We start from the raw sequence: 21,215 nt of genomic DNA on the forward strand, positions 1-21,215 counted from the left end.
CTGCTAACTTTTTATGTGGCTTTGATTCTATTTTGTAGGCTAATACCACATATAGGCTTTAAATGGGATGTCAAGTCTGCAAGCGACTATTAGCACTTAATAGTTTTAGTATGCTGGCCTGGTCTGAAATTGGAAACTATAATCCTCTCTCCACCCAAACACCAGAACAGACAGCAGCCTCTCAAATCAAATCTTCTTATTTTAGATATTTCATCTGGATGCATTTTTTTTAATCCTCCGTCCTCCCACACTGCAGGCACGCTGGGAAATATTTGTTGTTTTTCCTCAAAGCCCTCGAGTGCCCTTTACCCATGAGAAGTGAACAGATCCACCAAACCACGGTCCTTTGACATGTTTTTATTAATTTCACTTTGACATCAGTACAGAGACCACATACTTTTTTTTCAGTTTTCTTCTTGTTTTTCTGCAACATCTCTCCCAAAGCTTCAAAAATTGGAACCAAAGTTATAGCTAATACAAAACAGAGCTGATGTTAGTGAACAACATCTAGATACCAGTAAAGAGTCAAAAGCAAAACAAAACTCGCCAGGGACAAAAAAAAAAAAAAAAGAAAAAAAGTCAAACACACTTCTGCCACACACTCCCATACCCGATGAAAACACAGACGAACAGGAAAAAGAGAGAAGCAACATGCTGTGAAGGAACAGGATAAAATAGGTCAACTTTTATTCATATTATATATTACACTCTAAAGAAATAAGCCAACTACGATTCTGAGAAGTAGTGATCTATTTAGCCTTGGTAGCACACTAGAACAGGTAACATGGCCTCTCCTGAACTAAAGTTTCACTTAAAGATGCTGTGAGTATGGAAAGCTAGTTAGCTTTTATAGCACAGCTTGAAGGTCGCTGGTTGAACATTAAAAGGTCACTCACAATGTTTTCTTGTTATTAGGCTGAACTGAACTGTTTAAATAAACTTAATGTATGTAAACACAAATGTGTTCCAGCAGCGTGCGTGAAGTTAAGTTTTTAGATGAAAATGACAACATAGCCTTGTAAAGCTACAATATGCAACTTCTCCATATTCAAATAATTAAACCAGATGCATAATAACAGTATCAGTCTCTATTCATGCCTGTTTCCCCACTCACTGTCTGCTTCTTTAGCACCTTTACAGATGCTGCCTTCCTCAGCCTCGGGCATGCTGACAGCTCATCAACATGAGTGCAGCACCGGGGCCGTGACCTGTCCGACTGGGTGGGTGGGGTGGGGGGCAACACTAGCATCTCCAACAGAAACGTTGCATATTTTGGCTTTAACACCCAGAGTCTGAATTAGACACAGGGGTCAACCAAGAAATCTGTGAGGCGATCACAGTGAGACGACACACAGTGAAGGGCATGCATGGGAAGGAATGTTCCACCAGAGAAAACATTCAGCACACAGGCACATGTCCGAGTAGTAGTAGTCGTTTGAGTAGTTACTGCATTGAGAGGCAATGATAAGATGATCTTCCACTATTGGCCATTTAGTAATCAGGGGACATTTACTACTAGCAAACTTACTTTGGGGCACAATGAAATAAACAGCAACACTAACATACTTGTCATTTCACTTCCATCTATATATATATATATATATATATATATATATATATATATCTATATCTATATATATATATATATATATATCTATATCTATATATATATATATATATATATATATATATATATATATATATATATATATATATATATATATATATACACACACACATATATATCCCTTAAAACATTATGGGGCCCGTGGGGATGGTTTTTACTGAGTTTAAAAACACCATTAAAACAATCACAAGCAATAATCATATCAAACAAAAGTCAGGGTCAAGTATATGATACAGCCTATATAAAGGGTGAGAATCTGTTTCCAGCTTACACTATGACATGCACTTTATGGCAGTCAAAGAAAGAGAACAAAGTGACAAACACAGCTCTATAATAACCTCTCCATTCCACATTCCCCAGCTACACTCTATTAAAAATTGCAACCCCTAATTTTGTTACACCAACCCCTACTCTCTAAAACTTCCTCTCAAGTCAGCGTTGAAGTTTTGGAGAGTCTAAAATGTGCCAAAAGAATAGTTATAGACTTTAACTATAAAACATTCATGAATTGGTACATTTAAAAAATAAAAAAAATAGTACAAATTCAGTTATAAATTCAATTTTCATACTTTAAAGTGGAATAACATTTTAAGTAATTAAGTACTGACATTGTACTTACTTATTCCATTTACCGATATATCTGCTTATCATATTCCATCTCACAACTAATTTATCTCCTGCTTTAAATTTACAGTTTCCATTACATCTCTTCAATTTTGAGACACAAACAACAAACTTGTGATTCTATTTTAAAATTCTGTTATTAAATGTATCTTAAATGTATGTATCTAAACAGCACAAGGAAATAGAAAATGTAAAGATTTTTCATTCTTTCCCACTTTTGAGTTTAATTTTGCATTTAAATGATGCAGTAGTAAATTAATGTTTTAGTATCAACTGATTATAATTAAATTGGGTGTGAAAGTTCATTCTTCCCCCCAAAAAAGTATTTTTTTGCCCCCCTAGAGCTTTCAACCATACCGCTCAAAGCGCCAGAAGAAATTATAATGAAAACTGTAAGAGTCCATATTTATTCTGGTGGCACACTCCAGATTCCAGTTTTGAAACTCAAAACGCTGTTCTGCAGTTGATTTTAAAAAACCCACCAACAGTGAGTTGGGAAGCCATTTTGGGATTTAAAGGTGTGAGAACACATCAGAGTGTATCTCTTAACTTATCGAACAATCAGGAATTATTTCTCAGGAGGCCTCTGAAAGACCTCCAGTTTTAAATTCTGAAGCTCAATGACACTTAACATAACTCTTACAGTGCTGTTGTCAAGCTAGTACGGAGTTAAAGCAGCCATTCTATGATTAATATCAATAATAGTAATAAGTAGTGATAAGAATAATCAAAATTTACAAGTGAATGTGAGACCTCAACACTTTGTGGCTTGAACAGGTGCAACAAAAGGAGTTAGGACTGCTGTAAGTGAGGGAACTTTCTTTTGATATAAAAAGCGAGGCTAACGTGTTCCATACAGCAGGGAGAGCCTGTACTTGTCTTAAGGAGAATATACATACAGAAAACTGTTCAAAAAATGCATCTGATCAAAAGAGGGTGAACTAGACCAAATTATCACAGCTGGCTCAGTGTTCCAATCCTTTTATTTCAACCTGCTCATGGGTTTAAAAAAAATAAAAGTTCAGTGCATTGCAGAAACTTACAGACAGAAGTACTTGTAAAGTGAATGGAAAAACTCAATAACAGGCCAATCAGTAACAACAAACCCATTACCAGCTTCTAAAAATGAACTCATATCTATCCATACAACAGCTGTGGAGCAAGAGAGCAGGATACGACTAGCCACAATAACACCCAAAAGGTTGGTTTTATTCTTTTTTGTCATTTTTCCTTTTCTTTTAACTTTCCCATCTTAAATTATCCATTTACCTTCAGGGAAATGTGTGGATTTAAGTACAGACATTTGCTTTTTTGTGACATTAACAGCCATCATCCACCCCCTGCTCGCTGTACACGACGAAACCAGGTCATAGATTCAGTCTAGTTCACTCGACCCTGCCTCCATTCCCCTGTGGCACGCCCACAGACAGTCAGGGTCCGCCGCGGCGTTACATCACTTCCTCACTAGCGACGTGCTTCCTGTCTGCACAGGCACAGTTCTTTTTAATGCTTGCAAGTTAAGCTGCGCAGTAGTTTTACATTGAATATTGAGTAGCTCAGAGATTTTCTACCTAGCAAGGTTCAGTGTAGTGCTGATGGTTGATGGAGTAGGAAGGAGGAGTTAGACTGGGGGTGGGGGTTATCTGGAGAGGGGTAGGAGAAGATAAGGGGGGTTTAAGATGGTAATGAGATGAGGATGATGGTGACATGGAGGTTTCTAATAATTGGGTTGATCATTCAGTTTTGCTGCGCTTCACAGCTCCGGGAAGTTTCTCTTGCAACCTGTGGGAGAAAAGCAAAACAGATGTAAAAAAATAAATTAATCTGGCATCTGGAAACTGGATTGGCAGATGAAAGCTACACTGCAAGATGATCATCTAGAACACACTCATCACTGCTGATTAGACTGACTTACTTGGCGATTGTGGTGTTGAATTGAGTACGTGCCAGGTCGATGTACTGATCAATCTGGGTCTGGAAGGAGAAAAGATGAGTAAGAAGGTAAGCATCAGTCTGGGAAAAATAATTCTTATTACTTAAAACAAGCAAAGGACAGTTTGTAAATCCTATTACCATTTTTGAGAACTAGTGAAAGCTATGGGCTACTACTACCAGCCATTCGGTCAATGTATAACCGAATTAAGTGTTATGTTAGCATTTTCTGAAGTAAATCAAGTGCTTTCTCAGTGAGCGTTGGACTTGTTTGGGTTGGACTAGTTGAAGAAGCTCTCGAAGTATCTCGGGATCTTGTTCATGTGTGACGGTAAGACGAAACATAAGCTCAACAGGTAGATCAAAGCAGCGTCAGCAGGAATGTGGACATTGTAAATTGTCAAGGGAGAGCTGAGCCTACATTCAAACCCTGGTAATGACTCAAAAGAATTAGATCATACAAGTGGCCAAAATTTGTTCAGAACAGTGGCTATTAGGAACAGGCATAAACACGCTAGACTCGGTCGGACGACACGTTGTATGAACGACGTCATTTCAAGCATACGCCAGGCTTAAGGAACAGGGTGAGGAGCTCAGAGTGAAACCACTGCTCCATCACACTGAGTTGGGGTGGTTTGGGAGCTTCACTGTGGAGGTATTATGGGCAAGTCCAACTGGGAAAAGATGCCAGGGCAGGCCCAGAACATGTTAGAGGGATTTTATATCCCATCTGGCCTGAGAATGCGTCGGGATCCCCCAGAAGGAGCTGGAATCGAGAGCTAGCGAGATGACCACTGTAATCTGGACCCAGATAAGCATCAGAAAATGACTGGATAGATGATAGTCAAACCAACTGACTTGCTGTGTATCATCTGAACCTTTACAAGGTGGTGCAAGTCAGGAGTTGGAGTTACTGGTATGATAAATTAAATTGATTTTTTGGTGCAATTGTACCTGCCTGAATGTACACAAAACGTGTCAAATGGTTAAAGAATATAATCCCCTAAACTCATAAAGTTCCCATTTCGCATGATGTGCATCAACATGATGCTGACAGCCCCCTATTTGACCCAACAGTGGAATGACCTCATATTCTCGGCAGCTGGGCACTGAACAGCAACAAGAGGGATGCAGAAAGCCTTCAGTGTCTGATGAAGGCTGGAGTCATCCAGTGAGCTCACTGCTGATGGGTATGTTCGCTAACCATTTATGTCCTTGCTGCTGTCAGGGAGGGTCTGAGACTCAGTTTGTCATCAGATATATTCATCATCACCTGGGACAGAGGGTCACACGCTCACCTTGTTCTTCTCGTAGATTGGAGGCACAGCGAAGAGGAGGATGTCAGCTGGAGAACACGGAGAGAGGACATGTTAGGAAGAACAACATGCTAACTTAACATTATAGGGGCACTGTCATTAAGCCTCCAAATATTAAAAAGTAAATCCACAGATTCACATAGTGCAGAAACTTAAACACGTTGCATTTCTGGCCACACCTCAGTGAGGTCACAGACAGGGTTTTCATCAGCTGTCAAACCAAATCACCTGCTGCGCCCTCTCAAGGTGGGTTCAAACTATCACTGTGAAACCTGCCGAACCATTCAGAAAAACATCAGTATACCTGCCAAATGGCATGTAAATCAGCCACAGCTGGGCCAAATCAGGACACTTTGAATGTTAAAGCAGATTCGGCACAGTTACGTTTCTCAGCCTACATTAGTTCTGTTAACTGTGCTGGGGTCATTTTACCACCATCTTTGCAAACATCCATCAGCGGAGTACCGTGGCAGTAGTTTGGAAACACACCATGCATATAATATGCAAATAGGTCTCAGCTCTCGTCTGTGTGACACGAGTCGTGAGTTCTTAGAGGGACAGAAAAAATGACATAAATCATGAAATGAGGAATTGAATTAAATACATAAAGGTTGGTAACTAATCAGGAAATAAATAAATACATAAACGCGTACATTTCTACAAATCTACTGTTGCTTCTGTATTTACACATTTCTTCATTCATTTAATTATTGATTTTTCGTGAATACATTTATATTCAAGATTTTGCATGCTTTATAGATTTGATTTCATGTCATTGTGGTTTATAGTTGGAGATGTGAATACAACATTATCTCAGACTCCGTACTCTATCAGTGACACTGAATAAAACTTCAAATAAATGTAAAATCCATGTAAAAATGCTTTTTTTCTGGTTCGCCTCCCCCATCTGAAACCACACCTACATCCTTGTATTTAATTATTTTTTGCATGAAGATGACTTGTAAGTTTACATTAGTGATCTTTCAGCTGGCACTGCGCATAAAGAATAAAAGATTTAAATGGAAAGAGATACAGCAAAGCCTTTAGGTGAAACTACTGGACCACAGAAGAGCAAACCATTAATGGTGTGATGCCGTCATGGGACAGTACAGCTGGTCACCACTCCTTATACAACCTAATAGCCTCTGAGCCATCTTGTCAACACACTGCACATCACTTGGATCATCAGACTGAGAGCATGGTGGCCTCATTAAAACACCCGAGACACATTATGGTCTCAGAGACTTATGTCTGCAACTTTTACAGACTGCTCTTCTTTAACAGCACGATACGCTCTTATGTATACATCTGTTAGAAAATGTCAGCAACAATAACATGTATTGTTGATATAATTCCAACCTTGGCCCCAATGTAAAACTCCATGGCTTTCCATGAATAAACTAAGGCACTTCTTTGACCTATATTTTGTCCTTCCTGGCTTGTTGAAAGTTGCTTAGACCGGTTGAAGCTAAAAACTGCAACAAAAGGTGGGAAACAAGCTGAAAAATAATCCACTAGGCCATATGTTGAAATTTAAATTCAATAAATCTGAAAAAACAGTGTCAAACTCAAATGTCTGGAAATTGTTGTTGATATCGAAATGTTACCATATCTTCAATTAGGAGCTAGAGTTCTCATTGGACCAATAGCAAAGACAAAGAAGTGGTTGGTTGAGAGCTCTAAGAATGTGTAGAAATGTACTGCTAAGAATACATAAAACATTTTGAATGTGAGCATTTCAATGGGTAAAACACAAACACGATGAATGTGAATGTGTCATGACTCTGGGTTCCCACGGTGCTTACCCAGAATGAGAATGGTGATTCCATTGAAGACGGCTCCTACGTAGGTGAACAGCCACATGACCACAGCCAGCTGGTGAAAACAACAAACAAAGTAGCCCACAGGGCAAGTTTAACATATCTGGAGAACATCATACTGTAAATTCTCAAATCATGGCTTAAATAATAGTGGCCTACACAAACTAATAAAGGCCAGAAAAACACAGATGGTGGGTGGAATTACTTGTGCGATAACGGCTCACATGGTAAATTCCGTATAATGTCCATTTCCACAGCTATAATTCCATCAGTACAACAGTCATGTCATACTCTCTTTTTTCTCCACGTATTTGTGCTTTGCATTTTTGGAATTGCTTTTAAGTTACAGACAATGATACTCAGCTCCTCCTGCATATGTTTCAAATTAAAAGTCTTTCAGAAAGAGGAGGGTTTGTGCCCTTTGAGTCGCTGATAAGTATACATTCGATGCTATGTAGAAAAGTATTTTGGGGTAGCTGTAAGGTGATGATACAGCTTGGATAATTAAAATATATTTACCTAATACATAAGTATTTAGCGTTAACTGCTAAGCCCCATCTCAAAATGTATTTTTCTTCTAAAACAAACTTATCCTCATAGGAGAGCCAAGGTGAGAGCCTCATAACCCTCACCCTGGTTCCAGTGGAGCCAGACCCCCACGCAGCAGTGAGCAGCCAGCCAGCAAGAAGCAGCCAGGCTATGTCTCCTCTGCCTGACACCCCTGTCTCCACTGGACGTGCCACCATGGGAAAGAGGAAGAGGAGTATTCTCTGAATTCCAGGAGAGCATTCTGAGCAACCCGCAAGACTGCGACAAACTGTATTTCATGAGTCTTGTTAAAACATTTAAAGATTGTCTCAGCAGAAAAAGGCAGAGATCTGGATGAAAACTGAGCGAGTTCTCTACGGTTACAGTCAGTGGAGACAGGGCTGACACACAAAGACATTTTTGTGGGATAACGCACACACTTTTTTGTTTGCAGTTATTACCATCATCATATTATATTATCTAAAAAAAAATTCCACTTTGCAAAGACTGTCTTATTATTGTAGTTATACTGAAAAGTAGTTGTATTGTATTTATATGTATCCTGTATTATATTTAGTAGCAATTAAACTACTCTTATGAAATGAGGCAATGAGGCATGTTTTGTTAAAAATATAATCTATTTATTACATTAGAATGTATGAGTATCATGACTATTCCCAAATTGCTTTTGTCTGATATTAAATAATGTGTTCCTGCCATGACACTGCACCTTCAGTGGACAGGAAACACTCTGAACTTCTCCCTGACGGTGATAGCCTCTCGTCAGGAGTTGCTGCTGCTTCTTAGGCTGAGATGCCCCGGCACTGCACTCAGGCTCTGATGCTAAAGTGCATCCGGAAAGCATTCACAGCGCTTCACTTCTTACACATTTTGTTATGTTACAGCCTTATTCCAAAATGGATTCAATTCATTATCTTACTCAAAATTCTACAAACAATACCCCATAATGACAAGGTGAAAGAAGTTTGTTTGAAATCTTTGCAAATGTATTAAAAATAAAAAGCGAAAAAAAATAAATAAATAAATAAAAATAAATCACATGTACATAAGTATTTACAGCCTTTGCCCTGACACTCAAAATTGAGCTCAGGTGCTTCCTGTTTCCACTGATCATACTTGAGATTTTCTACAACTTGATTGGAGTCGACCTGTGGTAAATGCAGTTGATTGGACATGATTTGTCCAATCAACTGAACAAAAATGTCTGCAGCATTGAAAGTCCCACTGAGCACAGTGGCCTCCATCATCCGTAAATAGAAGAAATTTGGGACCACCAGGACTCTTCCTGGAGCTGGCCGGCCAAACTGAGCGATCGGGGGAGAAGGGCCTTAGTCAGGGAGGTGACCGAAAACCCGATGGTCACTCTGACAGAGCTCCAGTGTTTCTCTGTGGAGAGAGAACCTTCCAGAAGAACAACCATCTCTGCAGTGACTCCACCAATCAGGCCTGTATGGTGGAGTGGCCAGACGGAAGCCACTCCTCAGTAAAAGGCACATGACAGCCCGTCTGGAGTTTGCCAAAAGGCACCTGAAGGACTCTCATGAGAAACAAAACTCTCTGGTCTGATGAAACAAGCAGAAAAAGGCAGAGATCTGAACTCTTTGGCCTGAATAGCAAGCGTCATGTCTGGAGGAAACCAGGCACCGCTCATCACCTGGCCAACACCATCCCTACAGTGAAGCATGGTGGTGGCAGCATCATGCTGTGGGGATGTCTTTCAGCGGCAGGAACTGGGAATGAATGCAGCAATGTACAGAGACGTCCTTGATGAAAACCTGCTCCAGAGCGCTCTGGACCTCAGACTGGGGCGAAGGTTCATCTTCCAACAGGACAACGACCCTAAGCTCACAGCCAAGATAACAAAGAAGTGGCTACGGGACAGCTCTGTGAATGTCCCTGAGTGGCCCAGCCAGAGCCCAGACTTGAACCCGACTGAACATCTCTGGAGAGATCTGAAAAGGGCTGTGCACCGACGCTCCTCCTCCAACCTGATGGAGCTTGAGAGGTCCTGCAAAGAAGAATGGGAGAAACTGCCCAAAAATAGGTGTGCCAAGCTTGTAGCATCATACTCAAAAAGACTTGAGGCTGAAATTTGGTGCCAAAGGTGCTTCAAAGTATTGAGCAAAGGCTGTGAATACTTATGTACATGTGATCTTCTTCTTCTTTCACGTTGCCATTATGGGATATTGTTTGCTGTGAATACTTTCCGGATGCACTGTACGAACAATAATTTAATCTTATTATTTATGTTCAAACAAGTAGCTTGGCAGAGAAGTTCAATAATTAATGGTAAACCATGATTTAATCTGATTTAAAAATGAGGCAAATCTTTGTTGGTGCAACCCAAATGCATAGACCAGATAATCACTGGCAAAAGATTATTATTTCACATTATTTGTTTGGATAAAAGGATGACAGTTGGCGTTTCCCAGACGCAACATCTGAACAGCCCCTTAAAATTCATGTATTTCTGAGTATATGTATGTCAAAGTTTTTTGTATATATGTGAATGTCTTTGTGTACATATCATTCATAACAATTATATTTTTTTAATGTGAAAACAAACAAAAATCCCCCAGCTGATGTGTCTAACTCAGACTACTCAACTGAACTTTAGAATGCATTTTTGTGGTGGCCGACAAGGGCAAAACGCACTGCAGCAAATTAAGAAAACATCTTCATTAATTTGACGACGCATGCACTGCATTTAGAAAACGCTGCAAATGGCCTACACACACGCACTGCAAATACACACAACCAAATACAGAAACGCGTTGCAAAATCACAAAACGACAACGGAAGTGTTTCCAGGGGACACTAAAAAGTGCTGAACACGGCTTGGACACGCTTGTTGTTGCCACGGTTTGAGACTCATGAAGTTATTGGAGTTGGGTCCGTTATCATCCGTTTATGTCGTGGGTTTCTGACTTCTGCTAATGCTCTACTCTACTTAAATTTACCATAACTTTCCGTTTCAAAAATACAAAAATACAGCCCACACCAACTTTCAACTAGAAGACCAGACCACGAACTGCTGGTGTAACAAACTGAATTAGCACATGCTGTTTTCTAGTCTTTACTTTGCTCCCTTTTGGTTGATCTTGTAACCTTACACGAATGTTTTTTTCAAGATATTATAACTAATATATAATAACATAATTATGTTCAATTATGTTCATAATTATGAGTTTTCTAATGACTAGACAATCTTGAAAAATAATTTAGTTGTAATGGCATGCCTCCTTTGTCTATCAATTTTTTTTTTTTTTTTTTTTTTTTTGATACACAGTATATTATATTCTCTAAATAATTATCACCCAACAATATAATCATAACTACTGGGGTTTATTTTAACAATACTAATAAGATTCTGACTATAATTTGACTGATTTCCCCCTAGTGATGAGTTACTACTGTACCAATCAGAGTTATAAAAAGGCTGTACCCAGGAGAGGAGTCTTTATGGGACAGAGTGGGAATAGATTCCCATTATAAGCAGACTAAATGATTAAAACTCAGGAGGACAGTGGACAGTGACTGAAGGCCGGCGATGCTCACCTTCAGGGAGTCCACAAGGTCCTCGACCAGGAAGAGGCGGCTCATCTGCTTCAGGGCTCGGTTGATGTAGGTCAGACTGGCGTCCACGTGCTTGCGGAAAGTCTCCGGGGGGATGCTGACATCCTTATCTATCAGCGCTCTGCAGAGAGGGAGGAGGAGGGGAAGGGGGGTACAAAATGAGACTTAGTGTCCGGGCCAAAAGTGCTGCAGGAAAACATATATAACCAGCCTGTGGTGAAGAGCTTTAAGGAGGAAACAAACAGAAGGCTTTCATTTTTTACCCTTAGTGGTTTAGGGCAAGGGCAAATAAGAATCTTCATACCATGTAGCGCAAATTGACCAAACTAATCTGTGTGAGTTTTATTGGGTTGTTGATCAAGACCATTGACCAACTTGGGCAAGTCTAGAGATTTCTTACTTCCAAGTCAGGCAGGATGTTTTGAAACTGAAGTGGCAAAACAGAGAACTGAACAAACTTCTTACTTTTCCTATTTCGAATGGACCTACCATGAAATTCTCATATTTCTTTACTGCAGAGGGAAGGGCCTTTATTTGAAACTGGCTTATATAATTGACAGAAATTTATTTATTTCCCCTGTTTAAGTATGGCTTATATTTTAAGAGGCCTTCCTGTTGTCTGATTTGCTCCTGTTTTAATTTGCTGTTGATACTGTTAATATAAACTCAAAACTTCTTCCATATTTACTCGTTGTCTTGATAAATTCAGTATAATGTGCAAACAACACTAATTCCATCAGTACAATAACAGTCATGTCATACTCACCACTCTGCTGAAAACCCTCTCTGTAACAGAAAAACTGTTTTCATTCACTTATCATATCCAGTCGCTTCTACTTGCCCAGTTTTTCGATCGCTATTTACCATCAACAAAACTCAACACTTCCTGCAGTGATGATTCACATTAAAAGCTTTTCAGCAGCTCAAAAGGGCACAATCCCTCATTTCTGGTTGACTTTTACCTTGAAATGGTACAGGAAGTGTTGGATTTCATTGACAGTAGCTTAACAGTGATTGAGAAAATGGCAGAGTTGAAGCGACTATAATCAGTTAGTGGATAAAAACCGTATTTCTGTTAAAAAGAGAAACTCAGAGAAGCAGAATGGTGAGTATGACCTGATTCTGTTGTCCTGATGGAATCAGTGCTGTAGAAATGTACACTGCACTAAAGTTACCATGGGAGCCATTACAGTCCGGGTAGTTCCACCCCCCAATTTTGTTATTTGCGTGTGCTTTTACTTGGGATTGCCATTACCTTAACACTGGCATTTATTTGAGAATCTACGGTAAATATATTCCATTATACTGCAGAGAGTGCAGAAACGATTTGCTGGATTCAGCTGCTCATATGTGAGGATTTATTTCTTTTCTGTTTTTTTATTATTGTAAATTGATTATCTTTGGGTTGTTTCTCCCTTTAGTTTGAGAGAACAAGCTATTTTAGGACGTCACATTGGACTATAGGAACTTAAGATGGGCATTTGTCACTATTCTATGAACTAAATTATTTAAAAAAATAACAATAAAAAAATAAACACATGAATTGATCATGAAAACAGTTGTAGTAGTCTCCAAACTGGAGAATGTTAATAGCAGTGAGTGAACCTAGAATAAAAACCATACAGCTTACAACTGCATCATATTACTTGGCGTACACAGTGGTAATTAGCCATATTAAAGCTGCTCCATGTGCTATTTTCACACTACATCAGTTTCCATTATATCCTTTTCTGAATTATTTGGTTTAGAGGCTTAATGAGCTATGAGGAGGATTTAGTGTTGTGCCTTTGAAAAGGAGTTGTGTTCTGAACTCTATGAAGCATTCCCCTGGGCTCTGGCTCCACCATAAAAGTTGTTCTATAAATAAAAGCAGAAGAGGCCGAGGTTACATCAGGCAATGCCATGCCTGACCTCTAACCAGTGTTGGACATGAACTTTTTTGTCCACCTGCCACTGTGGCTGGTGGATTCCAAAATCTACCAGACACTCAATTTTTTATATATTTATTTTAACCAGCCACTTTCTTAACCAGTGTTCTGTCTCCATGCGCTACCTATCGAGATGCGCTGCTTAGCGGTTCTGCGCATGTGCATGACCCACAGTCTCCCTGAGCTCTAAATTGAGCAACCTAGCTAGCATTCCATGTATTACGGTTACTTCAGCTGCTATCTGCCAATACATAAGTCTCATGTCTTTACATTCAGAAGGAAAAAAAACAGTGTTTCAAAAAATGTTAAATTAAAAACCCAGTTTCCTTCATTTTGTCACTTTTTGGTGGCATATCAACACTACAAGTCTGATCAGCATTTTTTTCTATTGTGAAAAAGAATAAGTGCTCTACATATAGACCAACAGATCAGTACATGACCCCGAGGCTTCAAAAAACTGGGGAAAAAACAGACTAAACTGACAATCCTTTCAACTTGAAGGACTTCATAGATTGATTTGGTCACTCATGCTCTGTTTCACACAGACCAGAAAATTCCTGAGAGAAACTCTGAATACTTTGGGAGATTTGATTGATCTGGGTGCTTGAATTGCCAAACAACAACACGTTAGAAAAGCTCAAAGTAAAGTATTGAATTTCTTGAGAGGATTTGGTGTTACTTGAAGGGGTGTCCGTCGCTGGACTTCTGCACGGCCTGGACGACAGACTTGTAGATGCGGAAGGTGATGGTGACGCAGAGCAGAGCCAGCAGCAGGTAGGAGACCACGCTGATGACGCTGAAGGCAGCCAGGGACAGCAGCATCAGCATGGACAGACCGAACACCAAGCCCGACTTCTTGGGGTCTCGCCAATGGACCAGATCCTTAACTGCAGAGAAGTGGAGAGGAGGGGTTAGACTGATATTGGTTAGCTCAGAACTGGCATACCATGAAATATCATGATATTAAGTTGTTATATGATGGTTTGTCCGAAGGTTTTGTTTAAATCACATTCGGTTTTAGAGGAGTTTTCATGCTGACACAATTTTAAAAAGAGCTGATTATAGTAAGTTCCAAAATTAAAGCAGATGTTTCAATTTTAAAAAAGTGTACCAAAAAGTTTAACTGATGATATTTTAACAGTGCTAAAAAATAAATAAATAAATACATTTTGGCCCAATAACACATGAATATGCCCCATAAATCTCTTTTGGAACCTGCAGCCGAGAATAACTGAGGGAAGCACATTGCTGTAGATGCCTGTTTCATGTTTGTATGCATGTCCTGTGAGGAGTCGTGCATGCAGAAGTGATAGCCTCTATACAAGGTGGTTATGTAATTCTGGAATGGGTTGGCACTCTCAAGCTGCCACTCCTCCCCCCTGCATGGGGAAAAAAAGGGGTATTTAAAAAAGCCTTGTGTAAGTGGTGGAGAAACCACGTGGGCTGATGCCTCGGGGATGGTTCAGGCCTCAGTCCTCCAGCTAGTTTAATGGGAGCACACATTATATTAGGGGACACACAGAAAAAAAGCTACAGCAAATATTGCTTTTTCATAGAACACCGGCTGACAATTAGTCAGAAATGTATAAAGCATAAATTTCATTTTTAAAATGTTATTCCTCAATAAAAAAAAATAAAATAAATCAGTCTTTTGAAATACTAAATCCAAAAGACCAGTGTTGTTTTAGAAAGCGCCCTTATCAGCCCTACTTGGACTTTAGCTTACGTCTTTGGTCCAGGCAATTTTTATTCCTTTGGATGTTTTCATGTTCCTCTTAAAAGCAATGAGCATGAGAATTAGTGTCAGATGTCTCATGTACAGTAAATGTGGGTGAACAGAACATTAGCTTTCAGTACAATGCAGTCCAACACAACACCACAACTAAATACAGCCTCAAAACTGACCATATCAAAGTGTCAACAAAAACTCATGAGCTTGCATCAATAAATATTGGATTTGTTGCAGGGCTGTTGTATTGCATTAAATTTCAGTTATAATTAATAAACTGGTAACTCAGGGTTACTAGATTGCATGTGTAGACATCCAACGTGGTCGCCTGTGCTGTATATACTGACAACTGTACCTTAAGTGCATCTTTATTTATTCAGGCTCTGTAAACAGAGATCCAAGACGGCATTTGAGCATTTTACAAGGAGAAAGACTGATCAGCTTTCCTGTACCTTGAAGCCAGTTTGGTGGACAAAGATTTCTTAGTTTTATGCATGGAAAAAAAATCCACATCCATAAAAACATGAACTCCAAGCTGAACTATCTGAATGTGGCACCACAAACTGACATGCTAAAAAAAAAGAGAAAAACGTATAATATTGTTAAATATTGCATATACACAAAATACAACATTATAATTTATATTATTATGACGCTATCCTTGGTATGACCAGTTTTGTTTGCACCTATGTTGTATGTGCATAGTGTTCTGTTAAAGTAAAACAACAGAAAAATAAACTTTTTGTAGAGTCCAACTTTAATGAAATTCAATATGCATATTTGTCACGCTGACCAAGAGCAGCCTTAATAGAGCTAACCTTTAATGGAACAGAGAGCCAGAGAGTCCAAAAAAGAGAACGCTATCGGAGCCTATTAGCTGTGCTGCACCATCAACGCTCATATAACCTTGCTCTGTCGGAGTATAAAACTGCTCCACAAAAGAGACGTGGTTTGCAGTCAGATACGAGACTGAGGCGATGGTACAAATATTTGTCTTGAATAAAATGTGACAACTTAATGTCTAGTTAGTGACAGAGCTAGCTCGGAGTGCTATTGTGACTGGCTAGTGCTAGCTGACCAGCTCCAATATTCCAACTCCACTCCGTTTGCCAGAACAAGCAAATACATTTTGCTGCACCACTTTATGGCGTGACAGTGCTTAATACTCGATACTTTGTTTGAATAGTCCAGGTGAGCCCACTCTCTTGACACGCCATAATACATGGCAGTAGACTTAAATATTAGTGCTGCAACTGGGCAAACATTATCTGTCTTAGTATCTAAAAAAAAAAAAAAAAAAAAAAAAAAAGAAAATCATCCGTAGTAAAACATGTTCCTAGTTTTATATACATGTTTTGCTAACACTATGAAGTTAAATATGTGGATGAACTGGAGAAAAAGTAAGCGATTTATTTTCAGTACCTTTATTAATGCATAGATATTGAACTGAAATTATACTAAAAGGTCTCCAAAACACAACTACAAATGTTAAACCATTTTCCATTCATTTGTTTCTCTCAAGTTCTAGTGTTGCATTATATTTAATACTATCACATGGCTTGTCTGACTCCTTGCTGTTAAAATGTTCATTCAGCAGTTACTGTCTATTAGTAAGCATTAAGGCTCAGCATGCCATGAGCTGAACCTGTTTACAAGAATGAGAAAAGCAGCAGCAGCAGCACCAGCACTGCTGCGGGGCTCAGACAGAAACAGAGAGCGCTCTATTGTTCCCAATTCTGTCTGTTCAGCCTGCAATGAGACTGTGTGAAAACCTCATAACTCCAGTACTATGCAATTTTCATCTATCAACTCAGTGAGTTGACAACATTTGGGGACAAGTGGATTCATGAATCCCTTTTTAAAACTGATTTAAAAACATTCAACTGCATGGTGGTCAAGCTGGAAACAAAGCTGACTTCCCTGGAGATGTAATGTTTTCATCTGACAGCAACAATGAACGGGGTTTCCTCAGCCTACACTGCAAGGGTGTGTGCTACCTCCCAGCATGCTTTGCTGCCAGTACCCACAGGGAGGCAGCCGGAGCTTGACAGCCCTCATTTATTATCTCTCTCTCCACCTGTTTCTATGTCTCTCGCCCTCGCTCTACTCTGCTGAGGCCCCAGTGGCTGCAGTGGCCTGCTTTCACTGTGCTGCTCTTAAAGCCACACACACAATTTTATTATAACTGAAAATTCTAATTTAAAAGTATAAAAAAGGTGTTTGCTATCACATTCCAGGACTTATTATAATAGCTATGTTAACTTGAGTCTACTGGGTATTTTTTGTAGGACTGCATCAGAAGCACAAACTTTGCTCATGCAGGTAAGCACACTGTACCACTTTTACATAAATGACATATGTTCTGCAAACTTACATTTGCTTTAGTATAGTTTCAAACGTTTAAAGGTCCACACAATGTACAGCAAATGTGAAACTGTGACTGCAGGGAATTGTTGTCACCACTGATGCAATGAATAAATCCTTAGGCATGCCTTGTGTCATCTGAATCTAAGCCATATGCTAGTTTGTCTCAGACTGGGCACACTAGCAGACAGACAACTGGGCACAATCATGCTGTACATAATCATACCTACTCCCACCAGTGAACATCCAGGACCAATGTTCCCTCTAAACTGGTAGCTGACCTACAGCACATTAATCATTATCACACAGAAAATTGATCAGTGACTATTTCGATAATAGGTTCCCCGTTTAAGTAATTTATTAAGCAAAAACTCCAACCATTCTCTGGCTGCAACTTCTCCAATGTGAGAATTTGACACTTTTCTCTGTTTTATATCATTGTAAATTATATAATTACAATTTCTGAAATGTTATAGACTAAACAATCGATTGACAACATTTAAGCAGATATTGAAAATAATGGTCAGTTGCAGTCCCAGTTTAGTAATTTGGGACCTGTGTGCTTGGTGGACCCAAAAAAGTGAATGCATTAATAAAAAGACCCTATGCCAGCTATATGCAGGAAAGGTGCCGTATCACAGAGTCACCTTTCACCCAGGACTGAATACAAAACAAACTGGGTTGGTACTAGGGTTGGGTATCGGTACCTTTTAAAAAAATTAAAATAAAATAAATAAATAAAAAAGTATCAACCGAAATAACCCAGTACCAAGTAGTATCGAAACGTCACCAGTCAAACAATATCTGCATTCGATCCTTTTTGTACCCAGATCTAGAAAAAAATGACTATTTGTATGGTTTTGCTCGCAGCCAATCACTGCAGGTGTTCTTCGATTTAATGCGACGTGTGACTGGCCCACTACCGCAGCTACAGCTAGCAGCTACATACATTCAGAGGTGATCGAGCCGAGCGTGGTGTATTGAACGGAGTTGGCAGCCTGCTAGCAGTAGACAGGCGGGACTGCGACAGCCGAAGAGATCGGTGCGTTCACCGGGGAAACTTCAGCTCATAATCCACTATAGAAGCACCGCTGCCGCTGTGTTTATTGGTTTTTTTGCGGTTGATTTGTAAAAACAGACCCTACCAGAGCTACACATAGCCTAATACAACCTCTATGCTTGACTCTAACTGTTAACTCGTGGTGCTGCAGAATTAACGTTTCCCATTACTCAACACACTGATAAACAAGGCTGGTCTGTTGTGCTGGCTCTCTACACTTATCTCGTGTGCACAAATTAAAGAACACTTTCAAAACGTATTCCTGTAAAAATCATTTGGATGGGGAGGAGTGGTGGCATTTTACGTAACTGAATGCTTCTATTCGCATGATGGGTATCGAATGAAGTACTCTACTGGTATCGGTATCACTTTAAGGGTGCTGGTATTAGTACTAGTATCGTAATTTTTTTTTAAACGATACCCAGCCCTAATGGCACATAAGATTTAGTGCAGGATGTTTCAAATGCAGCTACTGTAAGCTTCAAAAGCATGACAATAGTTTATGCGTAACAAAATCACCATATTTAGGTTACAGCATTAATTGATTATTCTTTTGGCAGTGGAACAAGCTGTAAACCAGTGATCTAAATAGGAGAAAATACTTGGTTCGGGTGGGTGGATGATTTAGTGTGTACATGTCAGAGCCGATCCGCGCATCACTACTGTAAACACAACATTGACAATAGTAAACAATTGCCTATTCACAAGATCCAGCAGACACAGAGCAACACTAGCATTAATTTCGAGTCCAGACCATGATGAAAGCAAGTCCAATAATACACTCCTTTTAGCTCTGTTTTGGTCTCCACCAACTCCTGAGATAAGCTCTTTAGCTGCTAAATGCTCCAGTAGCTAGTCTCTAACTGTGTCTGTCTGCTGTTTGGTGCTGGGCAGGTAGTGTACAGTGGGTTTATCGAGATTTTCACTAGAGAGATAATTGGCCTATCGCAGTTATATGGGTATCGACATATGTTACCCGATATGCGCAGATATAAAACAGTTATTTTCAGTACATTAAGCAGAAAGAACGTGTGTTCATATTTTTGGCAAGGAGTGTGAAATGAGAGAGAAGAAGCAGCTCCCAAGCACTCAATTACCAACATAAACCACCGTGTTCTGAACAGACACATTACAAACACTAACAAAAAGTAACATTTGCATTTTGGAACATAACTTAAACTGCTTTCAGCAATAGGGAGTGTATGCTGGGAAATGTGGGCCATCACTATGGCTACAGTACTCTCAGCAGAGCACAGCAAATGTAGAGTGCCGTGTGCACTGCTGAGAAGACGGAGTGGAGGCAAAGCGGTGTGTTAACAATAAGGTGCTAACTAGTTTGTGAAATACATTGCTGGAAAGTTAAACAATGAATCCATCATTTAACCCTTTCAATATAACTAATATAACCCTGTCCCTGACAACCACCACGTCACTCATGCTTTTCATAACTGTTTGCTGTGTTAGCGAGGCAGCTAGCCAGCTATAGTTTGTCAGTCAGTAGCAGATTGAAAGGTAAGCGTCAGAGCATCTCTTCATCATTCTGCAGCTCAGCAGGCGACGGTGCGGTGCTGGTTTGAGTCTGTTGAGTGTTGACTTCACGCTACGTTGTTACCTAGTTGGTGAGATCAGGAGCCGGTTTTCCCCCCTGAACGTTTATAGCAGAGGCGCTGATTCTCTCTTGACTCGGCGGCAGTGAACCATAATGTTTGTGACTGTTACATTAACAGCAAAATATTGCTACAGATGACATGTTTTGATAAGCAAGAAAAAAGCGTTTCTGATTGGAGTTCAATCCATTGAAATAAAGGTTCAGAATCAGAACAAAGCTGTAGCATGAATCTCATAGCTTGATAGAGTAGAGAATATGTGGTTTAGTAGAGAGCAGTGGTGGAATGTAACTAAGTACTGTCCTTTAGTACAATTTAGAGGTACTTGTACTTTACTTGAATGTTTCCATGGCATTTTCTGCTACTTCAGCAATTGACAGTGCTGATGTTTATGTAGCTATTTATTTTATTTTTTCAAATGGTCAGCAAGTAACTGATTCTGAACATACAGTACTGATGTTTATTTAGCTGTTTATTTCATTTTTATTTATTCTTTATTTTCTTAGTGTTCATTTCTAGAATTGGTTGATGTACATGTTAAATTATTTAATTATTATTAAACAATGTAACAAAATATTCTTTAATAAAGTTATTTAAGAAATCAGCCTTCTGAATACATTTGCATAGGCTTATCAGTGCAAAATTGGTGCACAATCCACATAGAAAAGGTCTATTTTCATTCCAGCAAGTTTCCCCTCTAAAAACGGTATCTGTCTCAAAAATCCCATATCGGTCAGGCTCTAATTTTCACTAAAAACAGGTTGATGAGAGCAAAGTTGTTGGGCTGGAAAACCAAAGTAATGATGGGTAGCCTTGATACATTATGAGCAGTGTAACTACTAACTGTTTCAATGGAATAATTGGCAATACTGGACTGCCTGCTCGATTTAAACTAATCTTTGAAGTCCTGACAATAAGTCTGGTATTAGAATGAGCCCACTAGACTTTTTAGATAGAATTTTTGAAAAGGGGGTTCTTTGACCAAAAACTTGTACAGCAATGCAGCAAATGTCATGCATATTAAGCAGGACGACAGGCACACCAATTGAAACAAATTCACCTAGCCAAATGTACCCCGCCTAA

At 39.4% G+C, this 21,215-nt stretch overlaps 1 protein-coding gene across 4 annotated transcripts in view; it reads right to left on the minus strand.

Annotated features, from left to right (window-relative positions):
* Positions 1-341: 341 nt before the first annotated feature.
* rtn3 (reticulon 3) overlaps positions 342-21,215 on the minus strand; it is a 42,546-nt gene continuing 21,672 nt past the window's right edge. For 2 of the 4 annotated variants that reach the window (XM_044185209.1, XM_044185210.1), the window contains 6 exons: positions 14,052-14,259; positions 11,427-11,565; positions 7,305-7,374; positions 5,482-5,528; positions 4,167-4,225; positions 3,217-4,033 (listed from right to left, as the gene is read on the minus strand). In XM_044185209.1, coding sequence (XP_044041144.1) covers positions 3,985-4,033; positions 4,167-4,225; positions 5,482-5,528; positions 7,305-7,374; positions 11,427-11,565; positions 14,052-14,259 — 572 coding nt within the window. In that variant the 3' untranslated portion in view covers positions 3,217-3,984. Of the gene's footprint in view, positions 1,585-1,738; positions 4,034-4,166; positions 4,226-5,481; positions 5,529-7,304; positions 7,375-11,426; positions 11,566-14,051; positions 14,260-21,215 lie in introns of those variants that run through there. The other 2 variants (XM_044185208.1, XM_044185211.1) reach the window with 2 other exon arrangements.

The sequence above is a fragment of the Siniperca chuatsi genome, linkage group LG22, assembly GCF_020085105.1.
Source record: "Siniperca chuatsi isolate FFG_IHB_CAS linkage group LG22, ASM2008510v1, whole genome shotgun sequence".
Classification (NCBI taxonomy): Eukaryota; Metazoa; Chordata; class Actinopteri; order Centrarchiformes; family Sinipercidae; genus Siniperca; species Siniperca chuatsi.